Source organism: Moschus berezovskii, chromosome 12 (genome assembly GCF_049115385.1).
Source record: "Moschus berezovskii isolate FMDL1 chromosome 12, NW_MosBer_1.0, whole genome shotgun sequence".
NCBI classification, from domain to species: Eukaryota; Metazoa; Chordata; class Mammalia; order Artiodactyla; family Moschidae; genus Moschus; species Moschus berezovskii.
The window spans coordinates 70,762,370-70,786,240 of NC_142471.1; the positions used below are offsets into that span (position 1 = coordinate 70,762,370).

Genomic DNA, 23,871 nt, shown 5'->3' on the forward strand with positions numbered 1-23,871 from the left:
ACTCTGTTTCCTTAGAAGGCAGTCAAATTTTACATCTCACTCTTGATTTATCTTCCGCAGCTTTCACTTGAGCTTAGTGTGCCGCCTTCTTGCTTTAAATCTTACATTATGCAAGATCTACCTTCCCTTTGGGAAAACATCACCATGTTTTATATGGGCAATTGCAGGAAACCAAATAATAGGTCTGGTGTTTTCTCAGTAACTATCTTATCCTCCACAGACTTGTGGATGAACAGTATCCTTGGCCACCTTGGGACAAGGACACAGTCTGGATCTGCTTCTTGAATTAACTGAATTAGATAGTTTTGATATTTAGACACAGTGAATACATTCAGGAATAGCCAGGGAAGTTGCCACCATCAAGGATAGACCAATACTCTCTTTTTTAAAGAGTTGTTCATATTTCAGATGATGAAAGTGATACAAATTCACTGTAGAAAATATGGGGCATGCAGAAAAAAATGTAAAGAAGGGATTAGAAAATCACTCATAAGTCTCCTATCCAGAGATACCACCACTGACATTTTGGAGGCAATTGAATTTACTCTAAGATGCTACTGAATGATCTCCAGGACCATCACTAAACTTGCCTGGCAGCTTAGTTGGTAAAGAATCTGCCTGCGATGCAAGAGACCTGGGTTCGATCCCTGGGTCTGGAAGATCCCCTGGAGAAATAAATGGCAACCCACTCCAGTATTCTTGCCTGGAGAATTCCATGAGCAGGAGAGCCTGGTGAGCTACTGTCCATGGGGTCCCAAAGAGTTGGACACGACTGAGTGATTAACACAAACTTGCCAGCCGTGTGTTATTTTTATTACATATGTAGAGCACCAAATTCTCCCCATTCTCAGTTTGTTGATGCTGCTGCTGCTGCTGTTGCTAAGTCACTTCAGTCGTGTCCGACTCTGTGTGACCCCATAGACGGAAGCCCACCAGGCTCCCCAGTCCCTGGGATTCTCCAGGCAAGAACACTGGAGTGGGTTGCCATATTTCCTTCTCCAATGTGTGAAAGTGAAAAGTGAAAGTGAAGTCGCTCAGTCGTGTCCGACCCTTAGCGACCCCACGGACTGCAGCCTACCAGGCTCCTCCATCCATGGGATTTTCTAAGCAAGAGTACTGGAGTGGCTTGCCATTGCCTTCTCCGTTGTTGATGCTACAGTTTATCTTTATAGTGGGAGGTGCACGTTCAGTCGCTTAGTCGTGTTCGACTCTTTGCAACCCCGTGGACTGTAAACTGACAGGCTCCTCTGTCCATGGGATTTTCCAGGCAAGAATACTAAAGTGGGTTGCCATTTCCTCCTCCAGGGGATCTTTCTGACCCAGAGATAGAACCCGAATTTTCTGAGCCACCTAGGAATTCCTTATAAAGGAATTTAATAAACTTAATAAAGATATTGGAGGCAAGCAGGCATGAATTCCAATCTCAGACTTGCCACCTACAAGCTGTGTGACCTTGGGTAAATCACAACTTATTTGAGCTTTTAATTAGTTAAAATTAAACACGAAAATGTAACATGCCTAGCACAGAATCTGATGCAAAAGAAATCATCAATCACAGTACCCAATACCCTTGCCCTTCTCTGCGGATGACACTCTAGAAAATAGTAGTGTTAAAAATATACTTTTAATTCTGAGCATCTTGCTCTGAGCTCCCTGTTGAGTGAGCATCATGCAGTTAATTCTAATGGTTTGTCTTGCTAATGAGGGGAAGTTGTATTATTGGTTTAAATGAAGCAATTAAGTAAAAGAGATGGCTTGGTATTAGTAATCTGCACACTGCAGCAGACGAGGACAGATAATAATATCCTTCTTGCCCATGTCAACCTGAGTGCTTGCCTCTGCTCCGCCTCCCAGCAAAACTTCTCGTTCAATAGACTGGCAGCCAGTGGATGGTTGTAGACTCTGCTTACCTATTAACTAGAGATTTGAGAAGTGTATTTGAGCCAGAGCTAGCTCTTCAGGACTTTTTCAGTCACCTGTATAGTTGTGGAACATGAGACAAATGATCCCTCCTAATTCAGTATTTTTCAGTACTGGCTGCACATTAGAATTACCAGCTGCTGCTGCTCCTGCTGCCGCCAAGTCGCTTCAGTCATGTCCAGCTCTGTGTGACCCCATAGATGGCAGCCCACCAGTCCCCCCGTCCCTGGGATTCTCCAGCAAGAACATTGGAGTGGGTTGCCGTTTCCTTCTCCAATAGAATTACCAGCAGCACTTTAAAAATCTATGAAACCCAAGCCTTATGCTAGACCAGTTAAAGCAGACTCCTCTGGGGGTTGGTCCAGGCAAAGGCATTTGTCATAGTTCCCCAGGTGATTCCAGTATGTTGCCAGGGTGGTGATACCCTGTCTTAATGGATGTCAGCTTTCACCTGAGCGTCGGTCGCTTGCATTGCAGGGCCGTACCTCATGGTAGAACATAGCTTGTTCTCTGGCTGCTACTGTAGGAGACATTTAGAAACGTGGAACACTATATTGAAATCCTCAAGATTTATCCCTTCCCTGTTCTTTCCATACACTTCTAAAATTCCCTGGGTATCAAGAATCGGTTGCTGGTACTTTTCTTTTCCCCCTAAAGCTGAATTTGCCCTCTGCAAGAATTGGTATCACCTGTGTTTTGCCTTCGGCGGCTGGTCTCAGTGTTCTGAAGTCTCCCTAATCCACCTTTTCTGTAAGATGTAGCATGCATGAAATCATGTAAAGAAAGGATACTCAAATACTGGGCAGAGAACTTATTTGCTAAAGAAAGTTTGACTTATTTAGGCAGGAGCTTTTTCACACGCAAAGAGAGTTCCTGAAGGAGAGGACGAGATGCCGAGCCTTGGAGGAGGAACTGGAGAACCCCATGAACGTGCACAGATGGAGGAAGCTGGAGGTGACATTGGGGAGAGCCTTCCTCCTACCCCCCAAATCTCTCTCTACCCTACTTGTCTTCTTACCTAAAGCGCAGTAACAAGCACAGTTTTGTTTAATCTGTGCCATTGTCACCCAAAATGTAAAAGACTGGATCAAATGTAAATTAGATTGTTCCAGATTTGGGTTTTGTTTTCAAAAGCCTTTGCATCCTTTCATTTCCCAAAAGGAAGTGTGGCTTTTAAACTTGCCCTCTTTTCAAAGAACTAGTATTGTGTTCGTCAGACTCCTTCTTTTAGGATCTGGGGACACAGCCAAAGTTCTTTTGGAAGATGATGGAAAGTAAACCTCTTATTTTATTTTATGACCTCCTGAGGTTCATTTCCACCAGCAGATAACAGTAACAGAGAAGCTCTGCTTATTCAATAAAAAGATGCCCATCTCCTCTAGTAGTAATGTGGGTGCAAGAAGGGCTTTGACTAAGTTAACAGTTGGAGTGTTGGGAGAATAGGCATATGTGATATCAGGAAGAGCAAGGAAAGGAGAAAATCAGCCAAGTAGGTTTTCATTTTTCATTTTTATTTTTTCCTTTAAATGAAGAAAGCATCAAGGATAATGCATTATAAATTGTTATGTAAACATGAGGCCTGAATTTTAACAGTGCCCCATCTTGCCAAGTGAATGTGTATGCCAAATCTACTTCCAAAATATGGATATCAGTTGGCACTGCTTAGTATTTCTTAAGCAAAGTCATAGTCAGTGGAATATCTCATGCCTTTTGGACCCTCATTTATTCCTCTTCAAATGCCAAGAGGGGGGTAGTTTACTAAACAATAACATGAATGTGTCTGGGGAAGAGAGATGAAAACTGTAAATTCATTTACTGTCACATTAGTTTATTCCATGTGTTTTCGAGCAGATCTTTTAAAGTTTCCAATTCCATGTCAATTTCTATTAAAAACATTGGAAAACAGAGGCTCTGGGAGGCAGTTGAAAATATTTAGCTGCTAGATTAATTCCAAATGTCAGTATAGTTGAAAGTAAACCTTTGGCTTAATGTCTAGAGGACAAATTATCAATGTATAACAGTAGATCTTATTTGAATTGTACACAGATAGTTATTGAAGGTGCATCAGAGCTTTACAGATTGATAATACCATTTGAAAGCTAAATGCCATGGTCATGTCCTGCTGCTAATAGTTAGCAGACTTCCACATCCTGGGAACTTGCCCCATCATAGGTTGTAATGAACCTTCTTGTTGACAATTATGAAAGGAGAAACCTGAGCTCGAATGAGTTAGGGAACCCTGTCTCATTCCAATGTAAACAAATGATGGTAGGGAAAACCTCAGAGCATAGTAATTAAGAAGCCTGGGCTTTAGAACCAGGCATGTCTGGGCTTGAATCTAGCTCTGACCTTTATCAGCATGGGTAAATGACCTCCTCTGAGCCTCAGTTGCCTTATCTGTAAAAGGGGAAGGTAATACTGTCTAACAGGACCATCGAGTGACTAAAATTCGATAATGTGTGAAAAGCACTTAACACAGTGCTCAGATGGTGCAAAGAATCAGGTATGAGGCCCAGGAGCTGCCATCGTTGCTGCTGTTATTATTTTCCCTGGTGGAATAAACATACTCACTTTCCACTTATAGGCTCACTAGGGACAACAGAGACGATACTAGCCAAACATCAGTCTGTTTTGATGACTGTCTCATCTACTGTGCAATGCACGTTGTTTTGTTTTGTCTTGTTGCTGATTCTTGTCTGTATTGGGTCTATAACTTTGCAATAGATTTTAATAGGATAGTAATTCTGTAGGGACCTCGGTGCTCTGAACCTGGTAATCTCAGCTGCTTTTTTTTTTCCCCTTGAATAGGCCAGTGACCCCAGTACCTTTGAGCTGATACAGAAAATACATACACTGCAGAAGCGTCTCATCAGCAAGACGGAAGAGGTGGTTGAAAAAGAGCTGCTCCTCCAGGTACAATTTCCATTTTCTGTGCTCATCAAACAAGCCTATTTCCTTAGCACCATCATCTCTAGTACTATGTTTTTAGAGCTAGATATTTGGTAGTGTTGCATGCCCCATTTTTAACTGTAGATGGCAACAGGGACTCACACTCAGAGAACAAACAACCTGATTAATTGGTCTTTTATGCTGCCATCACTAATATTTCAAGAATTCTAGAAAATTAAGTTCAAAGCTACATCTACCGCATTGAATAATGTGAGCTCCCCTCCCCCCAACTTCTCTGTAGTTTGTTAGATTCTTTTAAACGTTTTTCTTCATATAATGTGAAATGCCATGACTTTGATTTTGAAAACTAGCCTTCACAGAGAGCACAAATGTCCTCTTGAAGGTTTGTGAGAGTGAAATGGAAGGAAAGGTATCTTTTTGAAGATTTTATGTAGTAAGTTATTCTGAAGCATTCAACAGTGGTAACACCTTTGTGTATCTATATCTTTGCAAGTACCAGCTGTCCCTACTGTCACCATTGTCATCATCGTGCCAGATACTGTGCTGCTGGCTTTGTCCCCTCCTCCTCCATTGCTGTGCACAGTTCTGGGGAGATGGTGGGGTTTGCCATTCCCAATCAGTGAACGAGAAAGCTGGACCCCAGGAGTTTGATTGTGGATCAAGAATGCGAGCTCTGGTGTTAAGTGGCCTGGCTTGTAATCCTGCTTCCGCCAATCTGTAGCTGTGTGAAATTAACTTCTGTGCACCTGAAGGTCTTGATCTGTATTATGGGACAATACTAGAACCTGAGAAAAGGATGCTATTGGGACATTAAGGCTGTGTAATACTGATGGCTCAGATGCATTTGTGGTCACTGCGGCTCCTTCCAGGAACTGAGCACTTGTGGTGGTGCTTTGCTCAGTTGCTTTGAGCCTCGGCTGGCTTCGGTGTTTTATGGTGTAAAGCCACCTGAGCTGTTGGTCTGGCGCTCTCAGCAGGATTTCATTTTCTTTCCTAAGATGAATGGCACCAAGTAGTATTATTCCTTAAGCACAGCCAGCTCTGCAGCTCCGGTGTGCATAGATCTTATCCAGCACCCTCAGCCTTACACCCCTGGAACTCTGTCTCTTCTCCCAAGATATAAGGGTGTGTTTCTTGCTGGCATGACATTCCTTCAATTTAATAACATGCCCAGGTACTCTTCTATCTAAGGATATTGTACTGGACTAGGAGACAAAATGCACAGCATCATGGAGCTTGTATCCTAGTGAAGAGTGAGAAGGGAGTGGTTAGACTTTTTTGCTTCTTGCGGTTAGACAGGACCCTGAGGTATTAATAGTTTTGAGTAGCGGGCTGTGAGCAGGTATCTCACTTCCTAGCTGAAGCATTTGTTTGTTGGTGCAGGACTCTAGTGCTATCTTTTCCCGCCTCCTAAGCACATACAGAGAGAGGAGCCACAAGATCAGAACAATCTGGAATGTCAAGCCACTTATATTGGGGAGGGAAGCCTGTTCTGGAGAGACCCCAACCCTATAATGGACTTTGTAGGAATGAGAAATAAACTTTTACTGTGTTAAATCACACATAGAAAGACTGATGGCTCAGGAACCCCCTCCCTGACATTGTGCCTTGCCCTGTCTCGTGCACTCACAGCGATGCTCCTGGTCCTCACTCCCCAGAAGTGAGAAGAAAGCTGCTGAGCTTTGCTCCCAGCCCCTATCTCTGATTCCCGAAGGCAGCCCAGTATGGGGGAAGTCTGTGGTTCTCCCCTGAAATAAAATTAAGTAGCACTTGGCAGATAATTCTAGGATATAAGGCTCCTTGTTCCCAGGAGTTTAACCACTGAACTTCAACAGCTCCCTGCAAAACTGAGTAATCCAATGCGAGAAAAAGCGTGGCTTCACTCTGTGGGCAGCACAGAACCTAGCACGTAATCGTGTCAACAGAATTCATTTATCTCCCTTCACTTTACCAGTCCTCGGTCATCCTCTCAGGTTTCACCACTCTCATCCCGCCCCCATGTGGGGAAAGTGTGGCACTTCAGTGTCCTGGGTCACCATTTACCACATACCAGCCACAGTAGCTCCCTCCTTCACCTGGGCCCTCCATTAGGCTGGCCTCCTGCAAGGTGTGTGTCTCTGCTCATTGTTTTCTCTGCAGGCAATGAAACCTGAATGTGGGATATGTGTTGGATGATATTAAGAAATCAGTGTTGATTATATAAGGTGTAATAAGAGTAATATGGTTATGTTTTGTAGAAAAAAAAAAAAAGGCCTTTTCATATGAGAGATGTACTGAAGTATTTACAAATGAAATGATACATAGTCCAGGGTTTATTCTAACATTTTTCCAGTAAAGAAATGAAGGAAAGGGAGAAGCGATGGGAGACAAGTGGATGTGGAGATGGAGGATCTTTGAAATAAAATTGGCAAAATGTAAAAAAAATAAAAAAGGGATGTTGAAAGGAGGATTGAAAGAGTTTAACGTTATGCTTGACACAAAACTTGCCAATTATTTTTGATCATTCCAAAGCCCATAGTCTTAACCACTGGGTTATCGTTACTAAAAGTAGGAGCTCCTCTATATGAGCAGTGGGTATTTAGCTCTCTTCTTTTACATTTTGTATTAGAAAAGACATCTTGCCTGAAGCTGAGTGCACAGTGAGTGGCCAACAGGGATCGTCCTCCTTTTACGGATGAGCACAGGTAGCTAAGAGCACAGACTTTGGAGTCAGAAAAATCTGGTCTTGGACCATTTCTAATAGCTTATATTTCATGACTTGAGGAGAATTACTTACATTCCCCAAATTCTGGTTTCTCCATTTGTTTGTTGTTGCAGTTCAATTGCTAAGTTGCGTCTGACCCCATGGACTGCACCGTGCCAGGCTCCTCTGTCCTCCACTACTGCTCAGGTTCATGTCCATTGAGTCAGTGATGCTATTCAGCCATCTCATCCTCTGCCACCCTCTTCTCCTTTTGCCTTTAAAATTTCCCAGCATCAGAGTCCTTATAAATGAGTTGGTTCTTTCCATCAGGCAGCCAAATTATTGGAGCTTCAGCTTCAGCACCAGTCCTTCCAATGAATATGCAAGGTTGATTTCCTTTAGGATTGATTAAATGAAGATGATAATGCCCAGTTTCATTATGGGAGGAAGATACTCCTGTCTGAATACAGGACTCAGAGGTGCGTTTGTAGGATAATGAGTTAGTGCACGGGCACCAGGGTCCCTGATCCAGGGTTTGTCCTGTGGCTGGCTCCACCAGTGCTGGCCACAAGTCACACGCCTGAGGCCACGTAGCTGGTAAGAGATAAAGTAGGGACTCAATCAAGGCCATCAGCTCCCGCGCCCATGCTTCCTGTCACTTCATTACCCGGCCTCTCCTGTTCTTATCACTTTGTCAGCTTTAAAAGGAACCAAATTTTGTGTTTGCCAGACCTCTCTATTGGAAGCCTGTTTCATGCTTCATTGACTGCTCTAAGTTTTTTACGTCCATCTACGTACTTTGGGTTCATTCTGTTCTTTTTCTACCTTGTTAAGGTTGGTGCTCAGCTCCTTAATGTTCAGCCTATGTCTCTAATATAAATAAGCATTGACAGCTGCAAAATGTCCTTTAAAAACTTTAGTTTCTTCCCACAGGTTTTGAAAAGTGGCATTTTCATTTTCATTCAGTCCTAAATAGTTTCTCCTTTGAGAGTAAGTCTTAAAATATCCCCTATTTCTGTGGATGGCAGAAAATATCCACTATTTAAAACATCTACTATTTCTTCTATGGTAATTAGAGTACAAATTTAAATTTCCAATATATGCATTTAAGCTGCATGCATGCTATGTCACTTCAGTTGTGTCCGACTCTTTGTGATCCTATGGACTGTAGCCTGCCAGGCTCCTCTGTCCATGGGATTTTCTTACCTATTGTTTACTGTGACTGATGACTTTCATTCATGGTGTTCATGGTGGACTTTTTCCTTTTGTATTGGATTTTGGATTATGAACTCATTTTCAGAAAGACTTTATTTATAGTACTTGGGAATGGTCCAGGTTAAGGGGGTGTCTTTTCATTTGTTTCTGTCGGGTGCCCTAGGAAATATCACTTACTTGGGATATTTTTCTGTATTAGATTCTCGCTTGGGGCAACTTAGTTAATATATATTAGAACTCTGAACTCTTATGATTGAAGACCCATGAATACAAATTCTTAGGGTAGCCATTTTTTCCCACCCACAACCTGGGAGAGATAGTTAGATTTCATTGTGATCTTCCTGTCTCAGTGGATGAATTTCTTTCTGTTGTCTCTTTTCACTGAGGGTGTAACTCTTTTAAGTCCCTAACTTTATGTGGAGGAGTCTCTGTACCAACTGCCCACTTCATACAGGCTCAGCACCTCATCTTTTATCCTCTTATGGCCATTCAAATCCAAACCCCTTGCTCAGTAAGTCTGGCCACTTGTCCCAGTCAGCTCCCCACGGGAGAGCTGCAGTATCTATTTACTGTTCTAATGTGCAGTTCACCCTCTGATTTTGACACTTGAAGATCAAACTACTTGCAACTGCCATTTTGTGATTGAAAGGATTGTGTTGTTTTTTTGAGCAAGTCTAATGCTTTGTGGACTTTAGTTTTTGCATTATTTAGTATGCCATAATGCCATAAACAGAAATTTCTCATTTATTCTTATCCCTAGTTTTCTCATCCACAAACTGAGACCCACCCACAGAACTGAGTGTAAATACTCATACACGGTGATCAGTGTTTAGTTACCATTATCATTATGGTGATGATTATTAATATTATTAACTAACAAGCATTTTTTCCAGGTCTCCAAAGTTTAATAGCCTGCCTCACTCCCCTCTGTCCAGTTCCTCATTTCACTTTTTTTTTTTGGATGGTTGGGCTGCCCTGGGCCTGCTGTGAATTTTCTTCCAGAGCTTGAGCATCTGCAGAAACAAATCTTGTTATCTTGGTGAAACCCCAGGTGCTCCACAGGGTTTGACAGTTTCTCAATTTCTTCTGTTTTATTAAATTATTAGAGAGGTTCTCTGAATACACAACAGAACATTTTGCAATTAGGAAGTTTTTTGGTTGAATTCTTCTGAGTATCAGAACATTTAAAAAGTGACTTTAATTTGTTCCAGGGTGCTGAAGAGCCCCTATCATGTCCCGGCAGCAGATGTAAAGGAAGTCTATTTGCCCCAAGTAGACTGTGAGTCCTTTGAGGAAAGGCACTTGTTAATTCATCTTTCTAACCCCAGTGTCTGATGTAGTACCAGGAACATAATAGGTGCTCAAAAAAGATGGACAGGCTCTTTGCCTGGGCAACTCCTATTCGCCTTTTAGCATGTGTGTGTGTGCTTAGTCGCCTCAGTCATGTCTGACTCTTTGTAACCCTGTGGACCATAGTCTTCCAGGCTCCTCTATCTGTGGGATTCTCCAGGCAAGAATACTGGAGTGCGTTGCCATGGAGTAGGTTGTGATGCCCTCCTCCAGGGGATCATCCCACCCCAGGGATCAAACCCACGTCTCATGTCTCCTGCACTGGCAGGCAAGTTCTTTACCACTAGTGCCACCTGGGAGGCCCAGCTCTGAGCTTGAATGCTCGTTCCTCAGGGGTCCCTCTTAGATCTCTAGGTTAGGTTTCTTGGTACTTGACTTTGCTTTCTTACCACTGTCACACTTGTAACTGACGAGATAATTGTAACTGTGTGCTTAATGACTTTCATGCTTGACCATAAGCTTTGCAAAGCAGTTGCTGTATCTGTTGTAATGATTATTTCATCCCTCACAAATATTTGTTTAGTGACTGATTAAATCCTGCAAGAATAGTGGTTCTTTAGTGAGTAGTGTGTGGCGCAGTCATTTGAGTTCTGTCTTTGAGCTACGAGAGGTTACGGGAATTATTCTTCCTGTTGCCTTTGCATTTTTGTTATTAACTTCTAACTTTGCAGGAGCCTGGGATACACTGTGGTTTATGAATCAATAAGCTTGATGAGAACTGCTTTCGCGTGCTGAGGCAGGCTAATTCATGTGGTGCACTCAGATTTCTCCCTTTGTTCAGGGTGAACGTGGACATGGTTCTTGAACTTGGCTGTACGGCGTCAGTGGTAAGAAGTCTGTCTTCTTGCCAGAACTGGAATCTACAGCGTGGATGGGAAGGATTGTTTTTTCTTTTCCCACCAGGCCACCCTCCCATTCAAGGAAGTGAGGGCAATGCAAGCGTCGCTGAGATAGGCCTTCTGCTGCCCTCTCCTTTCTGTTTTTGCTCCATTTGTTTCTTATCTCCAAATCCCTCGGTAGTAATGATTTCTTTCTTTCTTTAAAGCATCTGCAGGATTAGGCGGGCATATGTGCCATGAGTAACTGCTGTCTGTTATTGGGGTATCATTACATCATCATCACATCAAGAAGGGATTCTAAATAATGGCATAAGTCCTGCTAGCATTGGAGTAGGAGGTTCTGATCCCTTGCCAGAGGCACTTAGAAACACAAAGAACATGTATAGCACCTGGGACTCATTTTGTCCAAGTGTTTAGCTCAGAAACCCTCACCTTCAGGGCCAGACAGGTAACAAGAAAGAGCAAGGTGAACTTTGTGTATCATGTTCCTAAGTGGCAACTGACAAGAGGCCTGAGAATTAGAGTCAGAAGGGAGTGGTGGGGACTGCAGCACACAGGGGGCTTTGGGTCCCCTCTCCAGGAAGCAGCTAACCTCACCCCAGCTGACTGCAGGCCCAAGTCATCAAATCTTTAATTTTTCTCAAGAATAGTTAGATATACGGATTTTTATGTTCATTGTATTGAGTTTAAAATATTGGCAACTTTAAGGACATTGCCCAGGCCTCCCAGAAATATATTAACCAACCACCCTTGACCCACAGGAGGCTAGTTTGCAGCCTCTAGCTTCAAGGCCTGGGGGAGAAAGAGATTTAAAGGTGCACCAGCAGCACGATCAGCTTTACTTGTTTCAATGTCTTTGATCTAGTCCGTTGTTATGATTTCTTGACGGAAGTACACAGCATGAGAATCAAGAGGGAAAGAGGAGCCAGGGAGGGAGGAGATGGGGGAAGCTGCGGGTTGTGTAGTGATGGACGGTCAGAAGTGAGTGAGGCTGGGCTCCTTGGAGGAGGTGAGCCCAGAGACACAGAAGGCAGGGTGTGTTTTGTGGGGGCAGCTGTAGGTGGGCTTAACAGAAGATGTCTTCTTAAGATGTCATTTCCCCTGCTGCTAATGACTCTACCTTAATTTCATTTTACAAGCTTTTCTAAAACAGAAAAGTGTTTTCTGAATCGAAGAAGGCAAGGGCTGCCTCCTGCCCCTCTTGATGCATGGGCAGCAGATGGATGGCAGGCATCCACTCAGCTAACATGCCAGGGTCCTGGGGTACCAGGGTGAATGAGACGACGTAGTCTTGGCCTTGACAGCCCTCCTGGTTCTGTGACCACAGGGCAGTGTGGCAAGTCCTGTGATTCTGCACAGGACTCAGTGCGACTCTGAACAAGGCTCTAGAGTGGCCGGGGGTCACAGTTTGGGCTCCCTTACTCGGAGACTGAGATGAGGGCTGGGGTTCTGGTGGTTTGGGGGTTGGTCTCAGGAAGCTAGAGGGAGGGAGCAGAGTGTGAGGGAGGGGAGGAGGAAGAGCCAGTGCAGGAGGGAGAGAGCTGGACATCCACTGTGGACATCCGAGTTCTGGTGACACTGGTGTTCCTCTGAGGAACCTCACTGGAACTGCTGCAGAACCGTCCCATCAGAGGAAGAGAGGCTGGTGCTGTCCATTCTCTCCCATCCCCCACTGGTTGAAGGTTGCCCTGGCAATATTGGGTGGAATGCCTGTTGGATTATTGTGTGACATGTAAAAATGATATGAAATTACAATTTCAGTGTCCACAAATCCAGCTCTCTTGACACATAGCCACGCTCATCCACTCATCTCCTGTCCACGACTCCTTTTATGCTACCACAGCAGAGCAGAGTAGTTGTGACACAGACTATATGGCCCACAACGTCCGCAGTAGTTACTCTCCAGCCCTTGATGGTAAGGATTTCCTGCCTCCTCCTAGAAACTTCCATCACTGGAATCCAGAACTGAGCCTCTCAACACTGTTCTATGACACCTCCTCCTGAAGCCACTAAACATCCCATTTCTGTGCCTGCTCCTTCTCCCCGATTCCAAAGGAATCGTTCCATTATTAATGAACTGCCTTAAGATGTGGAAGGTGAATTCTGACATCATGACCCAGTCGCCGGTGGTGTGACGGACAGCAGCCATGATTCTTGCCCACTCTGTTAGTGGATAGCTAAGTGAGCACCCTTCCCAGACAGAACTGGAATTGTTGAAGGTACTCCCTGCCTAGAGAGACCGATGCACTGAAAGGCACAGTTTGAGCTGAAGCTACTGACTAGAAGCCCATCTGCAGGCTTTTGCTCTGGTCTAATGTCAAAGGGAAGATGAATGAAGTGGGGGAGAAACACCTCCTGCAGAGCCTCGTCATCCTCACCAGAGAATATCTAACATGTTGGGAATGGTGTCAGGGGCTTCTTTCCCAGTGTGCTCCTGGGGGACTGCTGCTTCCCCGGCACCTCTTCCTGGAACTTCCCAGGGAATTCCTGCTTTCTGGCACATGCGGCTCCACGTCAGGGAGGATGGAAGGAGCAATCAGAGATAGATTGTTCAGAACACAGGAGGCTAATGCTGTGCACGCATCCATGTGGGCGGCCTGCCGGGCACCATATACCTCTGTCCACCTGGTTTGTCTGAGACGGCCTCAGTGTGAGTGCTTGGAGAGGGTGGCGCCACAGAAACCATTCAGAGCACCACAGCAACCATTGGTGTCTGGTGGGCACGTTATCAGAGTGCCTTCCATATATCTGTCTCAGTCGTTCCCAAAGGTTCCTCTGAGGATTGGGAAAATCTGTATGTTTCCAGACATTCTTTGGTCTATAATGCAATGAGCACAGTTCAGTTCTGTCGCTCAGTTGTGTCTGACTCTTTGCGACCCCATGGACTGCAGCACACCAGGCTTCTCTGTCCATCACCAACTCCCAGAGCCTACTCAAACTCATGTCCATTGAGTCATTGATGCCATTCAACCATCTCACCCTCTGTGATCCCCTTCTCCTTCTGCCTTCAATCTTTCCCAGCATCAGGGTCTTTTCAAGTGAGTCAGTTCTTCGCATCAGGTGGCCAAAGTATTGGAGTTTCAGCTTCAGCATCAGGCCTTCCAATGAATATTCAGGACTGATTTCCTTTAGGATGGACTGGTTGGATCGCCTCGCTGTCCAAGGGACTCTCAAGAGCCTTCTCCAACATCACAATTCAAAAGTATTAATTCTTCAGTGCTCAGCTTTCTTTATAGTCCAATTCTCACATCCACGCATGACTACTGGAAAAACCATAGCTTTGACTAGACTTTGTTAACCGAGTAGTGTCTCTGCTTTTTAATATATGTCAATGAACACAATGTCTAGCATAAAGTCAGTTTTATTTTTCAGTTTTGGGGACCTCTGTTTTTCATGTCCTTCTTTCTTGCCTTTGGAGATATAAGATGTTATTTTTTGAAATGATAGTCTTTGTATTTATTTATTTTTGTGCATTCCTTTCCTTTATGAAATGATTGGTAAGAGTTCCTGACAGTTTCCTGGTTGTCAAGCATGTGGGTCCTGGAGCTGGATGAATGGAGTTTGAATCTTGGCTGCGCCACTAGCTTGTGCGAGTGTGCTTAGTTACTCAGTTGAGTCCTACTCTTTGTGACTCTTTTGGACTGTAGCCCACCAGGTTTCTCTGTCTATGGGATTTTTCAGGCAAGAATACTGGAGTGGGTTGCCATTTCCTCCTCCAGGGCATCTTCCCGATCCAGGGATCAAGCCCGTGTCTCCTGTGTCTCCTGCTTTGCAGGCGAATGCTTTACCCACAAGCCTGCCACCAACTCAGAAACACTAATTCAGTTTCTGTATTTGTTAAGTGGGGATAGTCATGCCTATCTCACAGCATTGCTGGGGAGATTATGTTCATATATGTAAAACATTTAGAACAATCCCAGACACAGAGCAAACACTACATTACCTATTAGACTTTCTCTTTTTCATGTCAAAACTTAGCAAAAGAAGATGCAAAATGATGCTTTCAAGATCTGGGGAGGGGACTTATTCAGATCCAAGAAATCTAAAATCAGAAACTACTTCTCTCTTAAACTTTGCAATGACCCCATTTAACAGGTCAAGAAACTAAAGGTCAGAGAGCTTTATGGGTCCTCAGAAAATGCCTCTGCCATTATTGGCAGCCCTCGGAGAAGGGGCAATCATGCTGGTTGTCCACTGGTCTCCTTTATGGGAGCAGGATTTTAATATGCTGATGTTTTGGTCTTTTCTGAAAATTGTGTTCAGCTTCATTTGAGGTAAATAAGTTCCTCACCCTGCATCTCTTCACACTCACCTAGGTATACTTAATGTCCCCAATTATCGTAGCCCTTTCCATATTCCCTCTCACTAGTTCTCTATAAATGTGCCAGCAATAACTTCCTCTAGCATTAGAGTCCTGAAAGCTTTAGGAGTTTCTTAAAAAGAGATTGGCTCTGGTAGGCTCCATTAGGCAGATGGAGGTTAAAAACCAGTTTATACCTTCAACCATAAGTACCTTAAACACTTGTGATTTCAGCCAGCCCAGGGAAATACACAGCTGACTGGTGGGCTAGACCTTTGATTGGGTTAGGAAGGGTTTTGTTCATGTTATGTGATTTGAAACAAGTAGTTTTTGAAAGGAGCTATCTTGATCGACTTCCTTCTCCTCACCTGTTTCATCTCAGTATTGAGTTAGGGTTGAGGCATTTAAAAAATGTCAGAAATCCAGAGCAAAGCAAGCCTGATTCCAGAGATTTCATTAGCAAAGAACGGACAGAGAGTAAGTCTGTGGTACACACTGAGGCTCTTCTCTCTCCTCATGGGAATACCTTCTACACCCATGAGAAGAAAGGGACTTCTGCCCAACTTCCCACCCATTTCTCCAACTCCTGTCAAGACTCCTTTTCCTCCTCACACTCATCCCCCTAAGACTGAAAAGGGGGGCATCGCTCATCTAATTGGTCATAGCCTGAGACTTGGGCCACTTGTTGCTGATGGGCCAGGTTGTCATCTGTTAGATAGCTCCTGCCTCTCTGCTGAAGCTCTCTTGCTCTTCCAGGTTCTGTGTCAGAGGTCAGCAGGCCAGAGCAAGACCCACCATGTCCACCATCCATCTCACTGTATCTTCAGTTGGGTGGTTAGGCTTCATTGTGTCTGCTCTGCCTGATCACATAAGACTCAAGAGAATATCACAGTCCCAACAATTCTCCAGCCCAATGGACAAGAGAAGCCTTTCATAGCAGATGGTATAGGTGATATCAGACAGAAAAGCGTAGTGATTAAGAGCTCAAACTCTTGAGCAAATCAAATGTGTTAGTCCAAGCTTACTCATAATACCATGTAATCTCAACCAACTTACTTTCTAAGCCTCAGTTCTTGATTTGTAAAATGTAGGTTATAATAATACCTTTCATATGAAGTTTTTGTATAGATTAATCAAGGTCATTTTTATGATCAAGTACATAATCTCATGCTCGCAGTGAATGAATGATACCTGTTAGATATCATAGATTGTACATGGGATGTAGATTTTAGATGGATTTCCAAACTACTAGCTTATAAATGGCTTAATATAACTCAATATTTCATAGGCAAACTCACTTTGGGAAATAAAGTCGTTTATTAGATTTTGATTTCTTCCGTTGGCAATTTAGGCTGGGCTCAGCCAGCCAGTTCTTCGGTTGGGCTTGCCAGGACTCACTTGTGTTTCTGCAGTCAGCTGGCAGGTTGCTAGGAGCTGGTTAACTTAGATGGCATCATTCACATGTATGGTGCTTGGTGCTGGCAGCTGGCTGGAGTGATGGAAGTGATAGATCACATGTGTCCACTAGGCTAGCCTAGGTTTATTCTCCTGAATAAACTGATATCAACTTCAGGGTTACCAAAAGTAGCAAGAAAAGACAAGCCCCAACATTCAAGTGCTTATTGAGCCTCCATTTATGTCATGCTTGCTAGTGTTGCATTGACCAAAGCTAGTCACAAGACTAAGCCCAGAGTAAATGTGGGAGAGGACTAAAGATCATGAGACATGCAGCCATTCTTGAAACAATATACCACAGTCTCCTTTCTTTGGTATATCTAAAGGGGAAATGCTTAGCGTTTAAGCATTCAAGTGGTACAAGATTTCTTTTTTTAAATCCTTTGTCAGATATGGTATTTTAATATGCTTGGCATCTGGTTGCTATCCTTGGATTTGAGAAATCCATTGCTGACATGTTTTTCTTTTCTTTAATCTTTTATTCCCTTTATTTGGGAAATTATAGTTTGCTGCAGGACATAGTTCTTTTTATAGGAGAAACAGCTGTGATGTCATAACAGAGCACGTTTCCTCAGGGATATACATTTATCCCTATGCATTTGGAAACATTATCTGTAATCCATTTGTTCATTTATATTTTGGTCTCTAACTTCATATTGAATAAGAGCAAGTATGTGAACCAAAAACATATAAATTGATACGTTAATCTTTTTTTAAATGTTTATAATTTTCTTTTGATTTCTGGTTATTGAGCTCTGATAAGGAAATGTTTTTTAAAAATTCAAAAAGAATTGCAGTAATATGGCTAGTAACTGAAAATGGAAACAGATTACTTAGAGTTAAAACAAAACATTTTCAATAAAGAATTTCTCAATGGAACATTTAAGTTCTTATTGAATCTGTACATAATTATATCTTACTCCCCAAACAAAACAGATTTCCAGTGATAAATGTTTCTGGACAGCAGCAAGATTCAATTCAGTGCATTTCAAGATGCAGATTTATTTGTGAAATTAGAAGAAAATAGTCACCAGCGAGAACCTGGGGGAGTCCTATCTATCTTTAGCTGTTATATTGGTATTTCACCCAGAAATATCTCAGAGATAGAGGTGCTTCTTGCAAAGATGAGAAAAAAACTGCAACTGGAGCAGAAATTAATTTGTATTTATAGTCCAAACGCCTACATGAATCCTTAATCTGCTTTTTTATGATTTTAGGGGAATTTATAGAATCATTTAGATTGGAAGAAATCTCCAGTGGGTCATCAAATTCCCCCTCCTTATTATGGCAGCACTGATTTTATTATCCTTAAAGCAGCTCTGATAGATGGGTGTCGAGCCTGGCTCATGTTTCATGCATTTAAAAATGTATATGCCCTACCGAGTGTATTTAATGTGGAAGAGAAAGACCAGGAGCTGCCTATATGCCCAGGAGACTTTTTCTGAGTTCCTGACTCACAGTCTTCTCTGGAATTGATGCCAAATATGTAGTATATTAAGCATTATATTGATGTCATCAAACCCAGTTTGCTTTAGGCTTCTGACAACTGGAAACATTTTCCTCAGTGTGTATAGGGACCCAGCTGTGCTCTCTCTTCTGAGAAGATAATAGAAGATCATTCATTCCCTCTTTCTCTCTTTGTCATGCTCTCTCTTCTGAGAAGACAACAGAAGATCATTCATTCCCTCTTTCTCCTTTTGTCCTGCGTACATCCAGGGACCTGCAGTCCCTCCCTCACCCCCTAGTTAAGAAAGCCTGCTTAGACCAACTATGAGCCAAAAGATGCTTTGGGGGTATCTCTAATATCTGTAGAAGTTTGTGAGACACAAAGAAATATAAGATGTGGTTCTTACCGACAAGAAATTTGTATTCTATTGGAGAAGATTCCTGCAGTATATCTGGGAAGAAATGAGACTGATCTCTACAAACAGTGTGTGTCCTTCATGGTGCCACTTAGTGAAGGATACCCAATTGTGCACAATCACATTATAACAGATCCCAACAAAAGTGAGTGCCCAATTATCCAGTGCAGACACGGTATAGGACGGTGTACAGTGTGTTGTGTGTCCTTTAAAACCACTGTAAGTGCCAAAGAATCAAGAGCAGGGGGAAAGCAATAGGAACTAGCTTCCTCAAGGATAAAGAAGATGTGACTGGGTTGGATTTTGACATATTAAGGTGACTCATCCAGCCATTGCCTAAAAATATGTGTTGAGAAAGGTTGGGGTAGCAATTGAGAGTTCAGACCTAGTTTTTGAGTTCTGAGTTTGCCAGTGGCAGACTTTGTGACCTTGGACAAGCAACTCACCCTCTCAGAGCCCCAGTGACTCCAGCTCTAAAGTGATGAGAATAGTAGTCCTTGTTTTTTAGGGCTGTTGTGAGGATGAAATGAGAGAATTCATTCAAACTGCCCAGGACAGAGCTGGACACACAGGGTAATAAGAGCTAACTGTGTGTGATGGTGGTGGTGGAGGGGTGAAAGAGGCACTGTGGAAAGACAAGGCAGGGAGGTGATGGAAAGAGTCCTTGAAGTAGGCATATTTGGAAACATGTGAAAAGGGCACATTAGGCTGAAAGAAGATGAAGAGTCAAAGTTCTGGGATAGGGGTGAGGATGTTTGGGTTCTGGAGATGGGGCTGAGTAGCATGGACCCAGAGCTGGTTGTTTTGTGTTGGGAAGTGCCTTGGATAAGTTGGGTGGGGACAAATTATATGGTCTTAGACACAAGCATAGGCATTAAACTTGCTCCAGCAGACAACTGTAGACTCTAATTGTGATAATGACCACAACTCTCATTGCAGAAGTTTTGGGTTTTGAATGCCTGTTGAATTATTGTGTGTCCAATCCCTAGTTAGTTCAGTTAGTTCAGTCGCTCAGTCGTGTCCGACTGTTTGCGACCCCATGAATCACAGCACACCAGGCCTCCCTGTCCATCACCAACTCCCGGAGTACACTCAAACTCATGTCCACAGAGTCGGTGATGCCATCCAGCCATCTCATTCTCTGTTGTCCCCGTCTCCTCCCACCCCCAATCCCTCCCAACACCAGAGTCTTTTCCAGTGAGTCAACTCATCGCATAAGGTGGCCAAAGTATTGGAGTTTCAGCTTTAGCATCAGTCCTTCCAGTGAACACCCAGGATTGATCTCCTTTAGAATGGACTGGTTGGATCTCCTTGCAGTCCAAAGGACTCTCAAGAGTCTTCTCCAGCACCACAGTTCAAAAGCATCAATTCTTCGGCAATCAGATTTCTTCACAGTCCAACTCTCACATCCATACATGACCACGGGAAAAACCATAGCCTTGACTAGATGGACCTTGGTTGGCAAAGTAATGTCTCTGCTTTTAAATATGCTATCAAGGTTGGTCATAACTTTCCTTCCAAGGAGTAAGCGTCTTTTAATTTCCTGGCTGCAATCAGCATCTGCAGTGATTTTGGAGCCCCAAAAAATAAAGTCTGGCACTGTTTCCACTGTTTCCCCATCTATTTCCCATGAAGTGATGGGACCAGATGCCATGATCTTTGTTTTCTGACTGTTGAGCTTCAAGCCAACCTTTTCACTCTCCTCTTTCACTTTCATCAAGAGGCCTTTGAGTTTCTCTTCACTTTCCGCCATAAGGGTATTATTTGTAAAACTCACAATAATTTTTATTACATATGCATTAGGCCAATTTTACAAATGAGGAAACTTAGGCTCAGAGTAATCAAGTAATATGATAAAGGTCACAGAGTTAACCAGAGGAAGACTTGGGGCTCAAACCCATTCAATCTGGAGTGAGAGATGAACCTTGTATTCTAGCCCAGATTGGCTGGCCTTCTAGGCATACATTCTGTAGGATATTAACCAGTCAAGAGGGTGACACAGTAAAGTGATAAGAAAGAAAAACAGAAAGGGACATGGATTAGGGAGTACAGCTGAAGGAGCCCCTAAGAGATGATTGTAATCTGGGCCCAAATTACTGAGGATATTGGCAAGGGACAGGACTAGGGCTGGGGAGAAAGGAGTAAATCCATGAACTCTTTAAAAGGATCAATTTATAGGACTTGGCAATTGAATGTCTGTGCAGTACAGAGGAGAAGAGTTGAGGTGGCTTTCAGTTTTCCATCCTTGTCAGTGACAACTCCCAGGTTGGCGCAGCTGGTTGCAGCCTTGGGGCCTGTTCTTCTTACTCTCCCATGATCTCCCCCATGTCCCCACCTAAACCCAGAGCTGCCCAGGCTGAAACTTGAACCACGAGTCTCTTTAAATCTTAAACAGAAGATGAAAACAATACAAAGCAAAACAGGAAAGAAACTCTGTGTCACAAAAAGGCTGCAGATAGTAACCATCACAGAAGAACGAGAGACTCCAATAATTCTTTCCTCCCACTTTCTCTCCTGATTGTGCCTCTGGTGGGCATTGGCAGTTAGGGTGAAAAAATCTCCCCCCCATTATGTGTTCCAGTTGGTTACTTCTGGCATGTTGGGAAGCTGTTGATTTTTGCATGCTTATTTGTATACAATCTACCATACTACATAGCTTCTCAGTAAAATTTCTAGGGTTTTTAGGTCTTCTTCTAAGAAGTGACGATTTCAATAATTATTCAATTTGTTTTAATTTCTTGACTCACCATTTTGTTTATGATATCAGTTATTTTAAAAAATTAGTTGGAATAGGGAAAACAGTGTTGATTTTTTGAGTATCTGTAGGAAGGATGGATTATAAATCATAGAGGCTAAAGATAGAGTGAATGGCCAGGAGGCTACTGCAATAGAATCACAATGTTATGATGCCCAAGGCAATTGAAATGAAGGAAATAGTCACAAGAGAAAATGGGCTGGCCTTGTTATTTTGGCCTGGGCATAAAAGTTGACTTTTAGGCCTCAAATCCAGAGTCTGGTAATTTAGAGTCACCAGGAACTTGACTCTGTTGTTAATAGAGTTTGAAGTTTATTGCATTCAATTCATTTGAAAAGAGGTGAGAAGATGGAAGTTAGTTAGAATTCTCAGTTTATAAACTGCTCCGTGAATGTGGATTTAAAAAAAAATTAGCAGGTATTTTAATTTTTTTCAATATTGCCATGGTCTGACTCTTAATCTACCTAGAGGCAAAACATCACATAATATAATTTATAAATGTTTTTCTCCAGTTGACAAAGCCATTTTCCATATATTGTCTCATTTTGTCTCCAACAACTCTGAGATAGATGATGCGAGAAAATCTAATGTTTGCTCAGCAAGTTACAGTTTGCAAAATTCTCCCACTTACACAACCTCATTGAATGCTCACCCTCACTGATTGCTAATGTGCACCCAAAACGCTTATCTAACTGTAGTTTTCTACATGCGGACTTTCTGTCTTTGAAAGTGAAAGTCCCCATGGAGAATGTCCAATCTTGTCTTGTCCATACACGCAACCCCTCTTCATTTCTCAAAATCTTGTTCAAGGAAGACATTATCTTTGCCTCTTCCTCACGGGAGAGAGGTGGAGTGGCGGGAAGCTGAGCAAAGTAGCTCAGGAAAGGAGAACTCAACCCTGTGGCCCTGGAAGGGGGGTGTATGTAGAGGACAGCTGACAAGAAGTTCCCTTGGCAATGCTGAGGGTTATGGATGCTTTGATGTGGCCTTATCACCTTTTTCTTTCCCCTGAAGTGGAGCCAGTGGAGAAGATGGTGTGAGAGTGTGTAGTGTGCGGTTCAGAGGGTGATGGCTCATAAGCAAATACACATACATGCGTGTAGAGGCTTCCATTCTGCAGCTCCTCTCACTTCCTTTGATTTTAGGAGAAGGAAAGGGAAAGCTCATTTGATCATTTGCAGGATCTTTCAGTGAAGTGTATCTGGTTTTATAATGGAACTCAGAGCTCATCTTGTAGAGGCCGAGGGAGGAGAGAGTTTCAAAGAGGGGCTAGGTCATCATTGTTGGTGTTTTTAAGAGAAGGACAGAGGGAAGGATGTGGCCACAAGGTAGTTGCCCACTGGTGCCCTTTAAGAATCTAGTTCTGGGGGTCGCTGGGCAGGGAAGCCTGGCCAGCAGGGGCTCAGAAGGGAAGAGACGTGAAAATGGAGGAAATAGACTTGGGTTACTTGTGTAAGACATTTAGTTACGAAGGATTGGGGGAACTTTTAAAAAAAAAATATATATATAAACTTATGAAAAATTTAAAAACATTAATATAAACTGTTATAAAAGATTCAAAGAACTTAGAAACACAGAATAAACCATGCAACACTTCTGACCTTTTTTGTTGCATCTCCAAGTGTAATGGAGTGACATGCTCTTTCAATCCTTGGTAAACATTTTAGAGAGAAAAGGTGAAATTCATTTGCATGTCAGGCCATGAGAGCAGAGGGTGAGCCCAGAAGGAAGGCATGATGTATGTGTGTGTGTGCGTGTGTGTGCGCGCTGGGGTGTGTGTGTGTGTGTGTGATATGTGTGGTTTTTGTGCATGGGTGTATTTAGTGTGATGTTAGTTGCTCAGTCATGTCTGACTCTTTGCAACCCCATGAACTATAGTCTGCCAGGCTCGTCTGTCCCTGGAATTCTCCAGGCAAGAATACTGGAGTGGGTTGTCATGCCCTCCTCCAGGGGATCTTTCTGACACAGGGATCAAACCTGGGTCTCCTGCTTTGCAGGCAGATTCTTTGCCATCTGAGCCACCAGGGAAGCCCTGGGTGTATTCTACATGCATTTATTTATACACACATACTGGGAGAGAGGATGAAGGCATCCAGCTCTTCATTTGTCATGGACAGGAAGGAAGAGAACATTTATTAGCATTGATGTCTTGTGATGAAGATTGGGGTCTCTTAAGACACCCCTGTCTGTTCAGATCAAGTCATCTGCTGAGAGGGAGTGTGACCAAGGTGAAATTGGAGTCCTGGGGTCCGGAGAGGCTGCTGGGGAGGTGACATCTGGGTGTTCACAAGAATGAAAGTGAAAATTGCTAAGCAGAGGAAGGAAGCAAGTCACCGTGCACAGCTTGACTTAGTGATGGCCCTGCTGGGTACGTTCATGCTGTAGTGGGCTCCGGCAGCACTGGGTAGTGTTGGAGCTGAGAAATCCCAACTGTCGGGCAGAGGTCAAACTGGGTGTATGCAGAGTGGGTGTGCAGATCGGGGAGGAGGGAATTAAGAGTGCAGAGGGCATTGGCAAGTATTTGACTCTGGGAAGAGGAACTCAAAAGCCTCTTAATGAAAGTGAAAGAGGAGAGTGAAAAG

The 23,871-nt window shown here is 43.2% G+C and overlaps 1 protein-coding gene across 1 annotated transcript in view; it reads left to right on the forward strand.

Moving 5' to 3' along the window:
- The window catches only part of CFAP58 (cilia and flagella associated protein 58), a 121,063-nt gene that overhangs the window by 60,732 nt on the left and 36,460 nt on the right, over positions 1-23,871 (forward strand). The window contains exons 14-15 of the mRNA XM_055424700.2: positions 2,763-2,874; positions 4,729-4,833. Coding sequence (XP_055280675.1) covers positions 2,763-2,874; positions 4,729-4,833 — 217 coding nt within the window. The remainder of the gene's footprint in view (positions 1-2,762; positions 2,875-4,728; positions 4,834-23,871) is intronic.